The 12,435-nt window shown below is 45.6% G+C and overlaps 1 protein-coding gene across 1 annotated transcript in view; it reads left to right on the top strand.

Moving 5' to 3' along the window:
* The first annotated feature begins 8,519 nt into the window (after positions 1-8,519).
* The window catches only part of LOC102834324 (protocadherin-16-like), a 14,883-nt gene continuing 10,967 nt past the window's right edge, over positions 8,520-12,435 (top strand). Inside the window, exon 1 of the mRNA XM_006867931.1 lies at positions 8,520-10,532. Within this exon, the coding sequence (XP_006867993.1) occupies positions 8,520-10,532 (2,013 nt within the window). The remainder of the gene's footprint in view (positions 10,533-12,435) is intronic.

Here is a 12,435-nt window from a genome sequence, read left to right as displayed (position 1 = left end):
GTACTGAGTAGACATACTGGGCCGGATGTGGCTCTTTTCCCTGACTGCCCGGATTCAATAGGACCCAGGCATTTTCCAACTAAACAGCTGTGGCTTGGGGAGAATCCAGGTGTTTTTCTCACTCAATTTTTGTGGACTTGGCAAGATCTTGGGTATTTCTTTTGCTTTTTTCTTGCCTGGAATTATTATTGCACACATTACTTATGCAAAGATTTCACTGAACTTTGCTTTGTCCCAGGAAATAGATCGGCTTCTTTTACTTAACAGAAAAAGCAATTACCTAGAAAAAATGGGCAGGATTAAATGCTATTTATCTTTTTCTTCACTAGCTATATGCTTCATGCTGTTTACATAATACATGAATATTCTAAAATCTCTTTTGAGTGAAAACAAATAAATTACCTATCCACACTGACTGATTATCAACCCAGAAGGTGTTGCTTTATTGAAATGGGGGTGTCATGCCTGTTCTGCCATCCACTTGTTACAAACCTTTTGGACTTGGCTTTCATTTCTGATTGAAGAACAAAGTCAGTCTCTTAGATTTGGCAATGTGTAGGCTCTGTCAGAATATGGTGTGTGATTTTGGTTTCCATTTCATATACTATAGAAAGAAACTGGAAAGAGTTCAGAGAACAGAAAAAAAAAAAAAAAAGGTTGGAGGAACAAAGATCTGGGGTTATTCCACAAAAAGACTTTCAGGAAAGTCATGATATCCAAGATAGTGTTGTTGTTGTGACGTAAGTTGGTTCTGATTCATAACAACCTTGTATAGAAACCGCATTCAGAACTTCTGTGGGTTTGAACTGCCACCTTGAGGTTAGCTGTCTGGTGTTTATCTTACAGTGTCACACCAGGACTCCAATATTGTGTTGTTGCTGGTTTTAAGTGCCATCGAGATGGTTCCAACTCATAGTGACCCTGTATAGGGTTTCCAAGGAGAGGCTGATAAGCTTGAACTACTGACCTTTTGGTTCAAACTGACCTTGCAGTCCAGTGCATTAATCCACAGCGCCACACCAGTACTCCCTTTGTGTTAGAGAAGCCAAATCCTGGAGGCTATGTGGATTTGAATGGAACCCTGGTAGCGTAGTGGGTTTTGTGTTGGGCTGCTACATTGCAAGGTCAGCAGTTAGAATCCACCCGGGGATCCGCAGGAAAAAGATAATGCTTTCTGCTGCAGTAAATATTTGCAGTCTCAGAAACCCTGTACAGGGTCGCTATGAATCGGAACTGACTCCACAGCACATAACCACTATAACCACCACTCTTGTATCAATCTTAAAATGTGAGGCAACTTTTTGTTGTTGTTAGGTGTTGTGGAGCTGACTCCAACATATAGCGACCCTTTCTGCAGCAGAAGGACACATCATCCGCTCTGGCACCATTCTCAAAAATTGTTCCTATGTTTTTAACATGTTGTTGCAGCCACTGTGCCCATCCATCTTGTGAAGGGTCTTCCTGTTTTTAACCAGCCCTCTACCAAGCATGATGTCCTTCTCCAGCGACTGAACCCTCTTCATAATATGTTCAAAGTATGTGAGACAAATGTTTATCTTGCTCCCAAGGAACATTCTGGCTGCAATTCTTCCAACAAAGATTTGTTTGGTCTTTTGTCAATCCATGGCACATTTAATATTCTTTGCTAACACTGTAATTTAAAGGCATCAGTTCTTCTCTGGTCTTCCTTAATTATTGTCCAACTTTCACAAGCATCTGAGGTGCTTGAAAATACCATGATTTCTATTAGAAACACCTTAGTCTTCAAAGTGACATCTTTGCTTTTTAACATTTTAAAGAAAAACATTTTTTGCAACAGATTTATCCAATGCAATACAGTGGGCATTGACTGTAAAGTGAAACTTCAAGTAAAATAAAATCCTTGGCAATTTAAGTATTTTCTTTGTTTATTATAATGTTGCTTATTGGCCCAGTTGTAAGGATTTTTGTTTTCTTCATGTTGAAGTATAGGGTATAGTCAACTTTAGTATATGTTGTTCTTGTTAAGTGCTGTTAAGTCAGCTCCAAACCCACCAGCAGAACTTGTGGTTCAAACTGACCTTGTGGTCCAGTGCTTATCCTACAGCACCACACGTATATATCATTCTTAAATTCCCACTTCTCCCAGATTTGAGAAATATGATTTGATATAGTTTATTTAAGTTTTTTGTTGTTTTTGTGTGCCATAGAGTAGGTTCTGACTCACAGTGACCCTGTATAGTGTTTCCAAGGCTGTAAATCTTTATGGGAGCAGAAAACCTATCTAAATCTACTTTCATGAAAAGTCATGGTCTCTTCAACCATATAGTAAAATGTTGGTAGAAAGAAATAATTTACCAGCTTTTCTCATCTTTTTAAGGAATTGTTGTTAAGTGCCATGAAGTCGAATCTGACTCATGACAACACGGTATAGGGTTTCCGGGGAGCGTCTAGTGTGCTTGAACCACTAACCTTGCAGTCCAGTACATTAACCTGCAGCGCCATGCCAGAACTCCATCCACTTAAAGAATTAAAGAAGACGAAATAAATATATGTAGTTATCAGAAACAGAGACTAATACTCAATAAGATGCAATCACAATCTGATGGATTGAGAAAATACAATGAGTGGCCATGGAATGAGTTCTTACATTAAAAAAGGAAGGCAGTCATCTCTCTTGGAAGGCTTAGATTCAAAGTAAGAAGTGGACTTGATTACTTATTATGATAGCCATCAGGTCTAGCACTCTGATTGCAAAACTTTGTTAAGTGCCATCAAATTGGTTCCCACTCATAGCGACACTGTATAGGGTTTCTGAGGAGCAGCTGATGGGCAAAACTATACAAATACAAAATGTGTACATGATATGAAATGCAGATTGTGGTTGATGTTTGCTGCTGGGTTTCCAAGGAGCAGCTGGTGAATTTGAACCTCTGACCCTGTGATTCAAACTGACCTTGAGGTCCAGTGCTTTATCTTACAGCGCCACACCAGGACTCTGACCGCTGAAGCAGCACCACTTCTTCTATTGCTCCAAACATTCTTTTGCTCATTTTGAGAAAGATAGCATGTGAACCAGAGATGGCAAAGGAGTTTCTTGTTGTCGTAGTGTTCCTCCTACCCTTCAGAGGACTTTTCCTGTATAAAAAATGGGGAGAAATCCTATGTATTCTGTATGAATGCCACACTTGACTCTAAGTACCATCTCTGAATAGTTGGCTTCTTTGGATGCATTCCCAACAGACCACTTCCTTGCGGCCATTCGTGTGTTTCTCCAATCTTCACACACACATGCTGCCCAAAGTTGCTCTTTCTTCAGATCTCTCAGGTTTTTTGAATAGTCTTATTCTCTCACTATATGAATTTCAATGAGAAATCAGAAGCAAGACAGTCTGCTTAAAGAAAATCACAGAGAGACTAAATGACCAGAATAGCTTGGACACTGGAGTCAAATGGCCTCAGTTCTGATTCCAATTCCATATACCTAGGTGACTTGGTGGGGCCCTGCATGTTAATGCACTGGACTGCAAGTCAGTTTGAACCACTAGGTCAGTGGTTCAAGCTCACTGGTCGCTCCTTGGAAATCCTATACAGGGTCACTATAAGTCGGAACTCACTTGACAGCACCTAACAACAACAATGTGATTTCAGTCAGTTTCCTCCAGGATTGATGTGAAGTGCTTTGAACAGTATGTAGCACTCAGTAGTGATTTATATTATTTCAAGTAATTATAGCAATGCTGAAGACTATCTACAGCCTGGAAAAAGATGTTTTTTTTGAAGATGGACTTCCTGTACAACCTACACCAGATAACACCTGGTGAAGATCTACCCTGACCCTTTTGTGCACGACATTTTCTGTTAGTCACAATGGAAGGTATGCTTCTTCCCATTCCCGCACATCCTAAGCAGGGAAAGCAGAAGAGTTGGTGTTATTGAAAATCCCCAAATACTTCATCCCTAAACATTTTATCATACTAACAATAAACAACAAGAGCAGTAAGTATGGTGGTGGTGGTGGTTGTGTGTCACCAAGGTGGTTCTGACTCTTAGCAACCTCGTATAGGGTTTCCAAGGCTGTAAATCTTTACGGGAGTAGAAAGCCTCATCTTTCTTCCTTGAAGTGACTGATAGATTTGAACTGCTGACCTTGCTGTTAGCAGCCCGACTCATAGTCTACTAAGCTTCCAGGGCTCCTTTGAAGCATCTCACATACAGAACAATTCTTTATATGGTAATTTGCGTCTATTATCTCCTTTAAGGCTCATAATATCTATGAAAATTAAATATCATCATCCTAATTGGAAGAGGAGGCTTAACAGGAGGCTTTATCGTAGTTATCCAGTACATTTCCACTCATGGCAATCTCTAGTGTACAACTAGAACTGCTCCACAGGGTGTTCAAGGCTGCAACTTTTTGGAAGCATTGTCTTCTGATGGGCTCAGATTGCCAACCTGTTGGTTAGTAACTAAGGGCTTAACTGTATGCTACCCAGTGAATGTATTGATCTGTTGTTATTGTTGTTGTCATCGTTAAGTGCTGTGTAGTCAGTTCTGACTCATAGTGACCCTGTGTAAGGTTTCTGAGGAGTGGCTGCTGGGTTTGAACTACCAGTCTTGTAGCAGTAGCTCAGTAAGTAGTTGCTCATAATATGGTCTTTATATGAGTCCTTTGTTTGCTGTATGTATTAAAAACATCCTCTTTCTCTCTTTGGCTTTCCTTTCACTCTACTGATGGTTCCTTTTTATATTAAAACCATTTGCACCACCCAGGGATCTTACAAAGACTTTTTAAAAACTTGCTCAAAACCGTACAGCCGAAGAAGGATTGCCTGGCTTTAAAGCCAGACCTCTTGTTAGTTACATCATGATATTTCCTTCCAAAGGGTCAGACATTGACTCCTGACTGTTGGCTCCTGTTATGTCTAAAATTACTTTCTGCATATTTAGAAATATTCTAATTTCTTTTGCTCCACCAAATGGAATCCTTGATTCAAGAATGCTGTTCAGAATGCTCAATGAAAGGTATTGTGAAGTGGGTAGAAGACCTTGAGTTGTACATACTTGAAATATAAAGCATGAAAACTAATGAGGAAATAAATGTTTGAAGTTCCATTTGTTGATTTTACATTTGCTTCCAAAGTTAACTGTTTACAAAGAATGTGTCAGTGAACAATACAGAAAGATTTGTTGCTTTTCCCTTCATTTTAGAGGCAAGTAAATAATTGATGACAGTACACTTTGCAACTGAGTTGATAGTTCAAGAAACCATACGGAATGATTAAAATAAGTAGGATTGCAAAGATTCTATTCCTCACAACGAGAGATCTCATCCATCTATCTACCTTTACAATGAAACATACATCCAGTCATTCAACTCAAACAGTGAATATTCATATTCATTGCTGTCAAGTCAATTCTTGAGCGACCCTGTAGGACAGAGTAGACCTGTCCCATAGGGATTCCAAGACTATAATCCTTAAGGAACTCTGGTAACGTAGTTGTTATGAGCCGAACTGCTAACCTCAAGGTCAGCAGTTTGAAGCTACCAGCTATTCTACAGGAGAAAGATGATGCTTGCTGTTTTCTGCTCCTGTAAAAGATTTATAGCCTGAGAAACCCTATACAGGGCTGCTTCCATAGCACACAACCACCGCCACCACCAATAATCTTTACAGTAGATCACCAGATCTATTCTCCTTTGGAGAAGATGGTGGGTTAGAAGCTTGACCTTTCTGCTAGGAGGTGAGTGCCTAACAACTGTTACCAGAGCTCTCACTTAGTGAATGTTGTTGCTATTATTCAGTGATGTCGAGTTGGTTCCTACTCATAGCAACCCGGTATAGGGTTCTGACTCAACAAAACCTGTATAAGGTTTGAACCGCCAACCTTGCAGTTAGCAGTCCAGTGCCATACCAGGCCACCCATTATGTGCTATGCACTGCTCCTGGACTAGGTATCCAATAGTGCTTAAAGGACATAGGAGGGCTGAGGTCATAATAATCTAATAAATGAATAAAACAAAATCATTCCAATACTGATGTGTGCTGTGAATGAAATATAATAGGGGACATAGGGTTTCTGATGGAAAAGCTATATGAGGTAGGATGGTCTGGGAAGATCTCTGTACATAGTTGGTTTTTAAGTTGAAATATGAATGAAAGAGAGCCAGTCAGATATTTGCAAAGCAGAAGAAAGACCTTCCAGGCACATAAAGGTGTCAATAATTCACTGGTACCAAGAACAGAAGTCTGTGTGGTTGGATACAGAGGGATGGTATGTGATGAGGTTAGAAAGGTTAGTAGGCCAAAGTTAGGTACAGTATTGTACTATTTGAAAGAATCTAACAATCCAAGTATAATGGACGTACACTGACAGGGTCTAGATAGGAGGAGGCTAGCATGATTTGATTTCACTTTCAATGTACTAATCTGGGCATTTGATTGAGATTTTCTTGTAAAGGGGCAATAAGACAAGGGAAATCGTTATGGAGAGGTTGGAGCAGTTGAAATACAAGAAGTCTCTAAACACTTATAACAAATCTCACTAATGATAAGGAGACTTCGTTAGTGAAAGAAGGCCGGACTTATTTTAATAATGCCTCTGTTTACATACAACATGGTGGTGGTGGTTATGTGCCGTGGAGTGGAGTCGGTACCGACTCAAAGCGACTCTCTACAGGGTTTCCGAGGCTGTAAATCTTTACGGGAGCAGAAAGCCTCATCTTTCTCCAGTGGAACTGCTGGTAGTTTCTAACTGCTGACCTTAAAGGTCCCGATTCGTAACCACTATGCTACCAGAGCTCCTTACAACATATCTGCTAATAAAAGAAATAATTTTACTATTAATTAGTCAGAGCTGTAGATGGAGGCATGGCTGTAGATTTGCAGTTACATGTAACTTCATCCGATATTAAAAAGTATCTTGCCCTTGGTGCAAGGAGAAGCTTTTGGTTTCTTTGAAGGAGAAGAATAGTATCTAGGAAATTAATTCTTCCCTCTGGCCTAAATGCAAAATTGCAGAAACCATTGACTAAATATAGCCAGTCACTCCTAAGAGGGCAGAGTCCTCCCTCGGGCATTCTTTATTAGAGGCCATTTATCAAGTTCTATGGATATGGATTATTATGGATAGCTGAAGGGAAACCTGCGTCTCTGGCACTTACTGGCAATTTTCTGGGTTACGATACAAGCTAGTTTTGAAAGTGGTATCAGTAGTAGCCTGTTTGCAAACTTCCTTGTGGGAGGCTGTAATGGAGCTCTGGGAGGTGGTGGGCCTCTGCTACCAAAGTCTTCCTGCCCATAAATCAGCATCGTAAAACGTCCTGGAAGTGTTGTGATGGCGCTGAATGCATAAGAAGGGTTCACAAGCCGAATCTATTGTCGACGTTCCTGATAGCAGAGGAGGCTGACAAGACACACATGTCGCTGAGTAGTAGCGCGGTATAGTAAAGCAAGGTTTGCACCATGTGTGTCACAGATTTCTTGAAGGTTTTTCCAAGTTCCGCCTTCCCTTCAATGAACCCATCCTGGCCCCAGCTGTGCGTCCTTCAGTCCTTCCGCTGGGGACGACTCTCTCTCCAAACGGAGAACACAAGTTTTGCTTCCCAAAGTGATTATAACCCCCACTCTCTCCGCTCAGCCAGAGCCAAGTATCAGGCCTGTGGGAAGGACCGTCTGGGGGACAGAGGGAGGGAGGGCGTGGAGTGGCCACTTTCCTCTCTTCTCCTCACCCTTCACCACACTGCACGCAAATTCTGGGCAAAGGTCGCGGTTGAGCATCCTCCGTGCGCCCCACAGTGCAAATCTCCCCGTCCTTTCTCGAGCGGCTCGTCGCTCTCTCAGCCTCCACCAGACAGCGAACGCGCCCTGATGCAGAACCACTGCTTTGCAGGTTGGAGTTTGCCCTCGTGTGCGCCGCGTCACACGGTGGGGAAGGGAGGCGGTGGAAGTGGGAGGCAAGGGGAATAGCATTGTCCCGGAGCCCCGAGACGCCGCGGGGAACAGCCGCCTTAGAGCAGCAGCCAAGGCTTCGTTCGGTCCGAGCCGCCCCTCCTTCCCTCCCTCCTCCTCTCCGGCCCGGCGCCCTCTTTCGGCCTCCAATCCCTTACTCCACCCACTTCCCTGGCCCGACCCCCATCCTCTCCCTGCGTAAGCCCGCTTTCAATAATTTCCTCCTTTTTGGCAACAACAACAACAAAATAATAATAATAATGCACCTGACTTTACCAGGGGGAAACAACCAGCCGAGCAAAACAAGGAACAAATGTAAAAGGAATAAAAGGAGAAGAGATGAGACCCATTAAAAGAAATCCAGGGGCTGAAAAGGTGGCTGCTGTGGCAAGGGCGTTTGAGCTTCTCTGTGTGAGCAGCAGGCGGAGGACGTTTTCACCACTTGCAGATGTAACCTCGGGAAGTCCTGCGTCTGTAGGTTTGTTTGCCAAACAAAGTCTTTTCTTCTTTGGCTCAGACGCTGAAGAGGCTCCTGGATTTTTTGCCACCCCGCTACAAGCTGGCAGTTACTCGGGAACTGGCGGAGAAATGAACCCTTCTGGGCGGAGGATGGACGAAGGGCGTCAGCAGCAGGGGGCTGCCTCCGGGAAGCGCCTCCTGCTCCCCGGGAAGAGAGGGTCACCCGGCAGGAGGTCGTGCGGCGTTGGCGCTGGGGCGCAGAGCACCCTGCTGAGGCTCTTCCTGTACGCTGGGCTGTGGATGGCCTCGGGCTCATCTGCCCAGGTGTTCAACCTTAGTCTTTTCGTGGACGAGGGGCTTCCTCCAGACACGCTGGTAGGCGACATCCGCGCAGGCCTGCCAGTCTCAGAGCAACAGGAGGGGGGCGGTTTCTTTCTGTCTGAGGACTCAGAGGACTCCCCGTTGCTGGACGACTTTCACGTGCACCCGGACACCGGCATCATCCGAACAGCGCGGTGCCTGGACCGCGAGCTGCGGGACCACTACAGTTTCGTGGCCGCCACGCTGCTGGGCACGGTGGTGCAGGTGGAGATCCGTGTCAACGACGTGAACGATCACTCGCCCCGTTTCCCCCGCGACTCCCTGCAGCTCGACGTATCCGAGCTTAGCCCACCAGGTACCGCCTTACGCCTGCCAGGTGCCCGTGACCCCGACGCAGGGCTGTTCAGCATACAGGGCTATACACTGTTGCAACGGACAGACCTTCCCGGAGACTCCACAGGACCGTACTTTCAGCTGCGCTACGGGACCCCAGGGCTACCGCCGCCTACCCTGCTGGAGCCCCTGGACCTGGTGCTGTTGAGGCGCTTGGACAGAGAGAAGGTGGCGGCGCACGAGCTGCAGATCGAGGCTTGGGACGGCGGCCACCCGCGGCGCACCGGCAGTCTGCGGGTGGAGCTACGCGTACTGGATGAGAATGACAACCCGCCAGTTTTCGAACAAGGAGAGTACCAAGCCACCGTGCGCGAGGACGCCCCTCCGGGCGCCGAGGTTTGCCACGTGCGAGCCACCGATCGCGACTTGGGACCCAACGGCCACGTGCGCTACCGCCTTCGCTCCCGCCAGGCATCCGGGGCCGACGGCGAGCCCCTGGGCGACACGGCCTATTTCACAGTGGAAGAGCTGAGCGGCGTGGTGCGAGTGCGGAGGCCGCTAGATCGCGAGACACAGGCCTGGCACCAGCTGGTGGTGGAGGCCAGAGATGGAGGCGCGGAGCCTGAGGTCGCCACCGTGCGGGTGTCTATCTCTGTGCTGGACGTGAATGACAACCGCCCTGCCATTCACCTGCTCTTCCTCACCGAAGGCGGTGTCGCCCGCGTCTCCGAAGGTGCCAGGCCCGGCGACTATGTGGCTCGCATCTCGGTGTCCGACGCGGACGGCGACCCGGAGAAGGAAGAGGAGGACGCTAAGGAGCTTGTTGTCGGACTGAGAGGAGGTGACATCTCTCTGTCCTTGGAGGGCAGTGAGGGACCCTTTGAGTTGCGACCTGGAGGCTCCCCTGGGGTATTTTTTCTTTGCGTCCAGGGGCCCCTGGACAGGGAGAACCGCGACCTATATGAGTTGAGATTAATGGCCACAGACTCAGGGTCCCCTCCACTAACCACTGAAGAGATCCTGCTGCTCCGGGTTGCGGACATCAACGACCAGCCGCCACTGTTTAGCCAGGAGCACTACCAGGCCTCAGTTTCTGAGGCCGCGGTCCCTGGCACTGCAATCTTGTGGGTCAGAGCCTCCGATGGAGACGAACCTGGCACCGACAGCGCCCGGCTGCGCTATGCGTTGGTGGAACCTCTGGCTCACTGCATTCCAGAGACTTTGTCGCCCACCCTAGGGTGCGGATCATACTTCACCATTGATCCTGAGACCGGTGTGATCAGCACCCTAAGGACTCTAGACAGGGAGGTTCAGGAGATGGTGGAGTTGACAGTGGTGGCTCAGGACCTCGGAGAGCCCCCTCTCTCTGCCACATGCCTAGTGAGCATCACTGTGGATGATGTGAATGACAACGAGCCTGTCTTCCGGAGGCAGGTATACAATGCCACCCTTGAGGAACATACCCCAGTCGGACACTGCTTTCTGCAGGTAAGCGTATCAAGCCTGTGGATCAGCTGGAGGCCATAGAAACGTGGAAGAAGTTGCATGTGCAAGGAAGGAGAATTGTGATCTGTATGGTTATGCCCTGGGCATGGCTCTAGGCCCCCCTCTATAGTGAAATGAATATGTGCTCTTGAACATCCTAATAGTTCTGTCAGGTGGTTGGACTGCATGATCACTAATGTACTTTCTAGTTCATAATAAGTAGAATTCTGACTTTGCACTTGCTGGTTTCCTTCATGTTGTATCTGTGCACCCAAATCAATTAGGGAGAACTACCCATTTGAAGGAGTTCTGGTAGCATAGTGGTTACGAATTGGGCTGTAAACCTTAAGGTCAGTAGTTCGAAACTACCAGCCGCTCTGTGGGAGAAAGATGAGGCTTTCTACTCCCATAAAGATTTACACCCTTGGAAACCCTGTACAGGGTCGCTATGGGTCGAAACCGACTCGACGACACTTAACAACAACAACCCATTTGAAGTCAATTTATGGGCAAATGACAATGTCATACTTGTGAGCTTTGTAGCATCCAAGGGAATAAGGTGATCCTTACAAATGAGTTTTTCAAACGACCAAGTATATGCCTTTGAACAGTTTATCTGATTTGGTTAACCGTTTACAGAGAGATTCCTTTCAACTTTTACTATTTTCTTTAGACATTCCCAATGGTTAATTGAGGACTTCAATTTATCATTAGTAGCATCATTTGTGGACTGAACTCACAACTGAAGGAAGATGCCTTCAGAACTCTGAGAAACAGTGGAGCTGAGTTTTTCCTTAAAATAAAATGGGCATCTTGCTTTTTGTTTGGTTATATTGTCTTTTAAAGAATTCTTCTCTATCAGACTGTTGGGTTTTGCTCTTCTCATGTATGTACCTCCATCTCTCTCTGTCTCAATTTTTGATTTCTTGTATGACGTGAAATAACAAGCCAGATTTCCAAGTTTTTTAGGACTGGAATAAATAAACAGAACCTGAGGGACTAACTGATGATTGAAGCTCAAGAGCTTTATTAAGCTGTGGACTGGGGTCTTTGAAAAGTTCTGCTGCTTACTCCCTAGGTCTGACTTAGCTGGTTGAGGCTTTAGCTGTGGAAATTATGTCTAAATAATAATCTTTAGATAAGCACTTATTTAGATGATACTACTATGTTGTAAATATGGTTTCATGACTATTGTTGTTGTTAGAGGTCATTCATTCAGTGTGTTCTGACTCACAGGGACTCTGAACACTAGAATGAAACACTGCCCTGTCCTGCACCATCTTCACAATTGTTGTTATGCTTATGTATGTTTATACACATATGTACTATTATTGTATATGCATGCATATAGGAGTCCTGGTGTGGCGCTGTCGGTTAATGTGCCAGACAGCAAAGCCGTTTGAACTGCAAGGTCGGTGGTTCAAGTCTACCAGCTGCTCTTTAGAAACCCTATACAGGGTCGCTATGGGTCGGAACTAATTCGACAGCACTCAGCAACAATAACAACATGTATATAAGGAGCTCTGGTACCATGTGTTGTTGTTGTTATGTGCCGTGGAGTTTGTTCTGACTCATAGCGACCCTGTCCAGGGTTTCTGAGGCTGTAAATCTTTACTGGAGCAGAAAGCCTCACCTTCCTCCCGCGAACAACTGGTAGTTTCGAACTGCTGACCTTGCGACTCGCAGCCCAATTCATAACACTACGCCACCAGAGGTACCATAGTGGTTAAGAATTGGGCTGCTAAGCTGCTAACCTCAAGGTCAGCTGTTTGAAACTACCAGTCATTCTGTGGGCGAAAGATAAGGCTTTCTGGTCCCATAAAGATTTATAGCCTCGAAAACCCTTTGCAGGGTTACTATGAGTGAGGACCGACTCCACAGCACACCACCACCCCCACTACCACCA

This window comes from Chrysochloris asiatica, unplaced genomic scaffold, assembly GCF_000296735.1.
Source record: "Chrysochloris asiatica unplaced genomic scaffold, ChrAsi1.0 scaffold00112, whole genome shotgun sequence".
Classification (NCBI taxonomy): domain Eukaryota; kingdom Metazoa; phylum Chordata; class Mammalia; order Afrosoricida; family Chrysochloridae; genus Chrysochloris; species Chrysochloris asiatica.
Note: the sequence above shows the minus strand (reverse complement) of the source record. Positions and strands in the feature narration are given on the sequence as shown.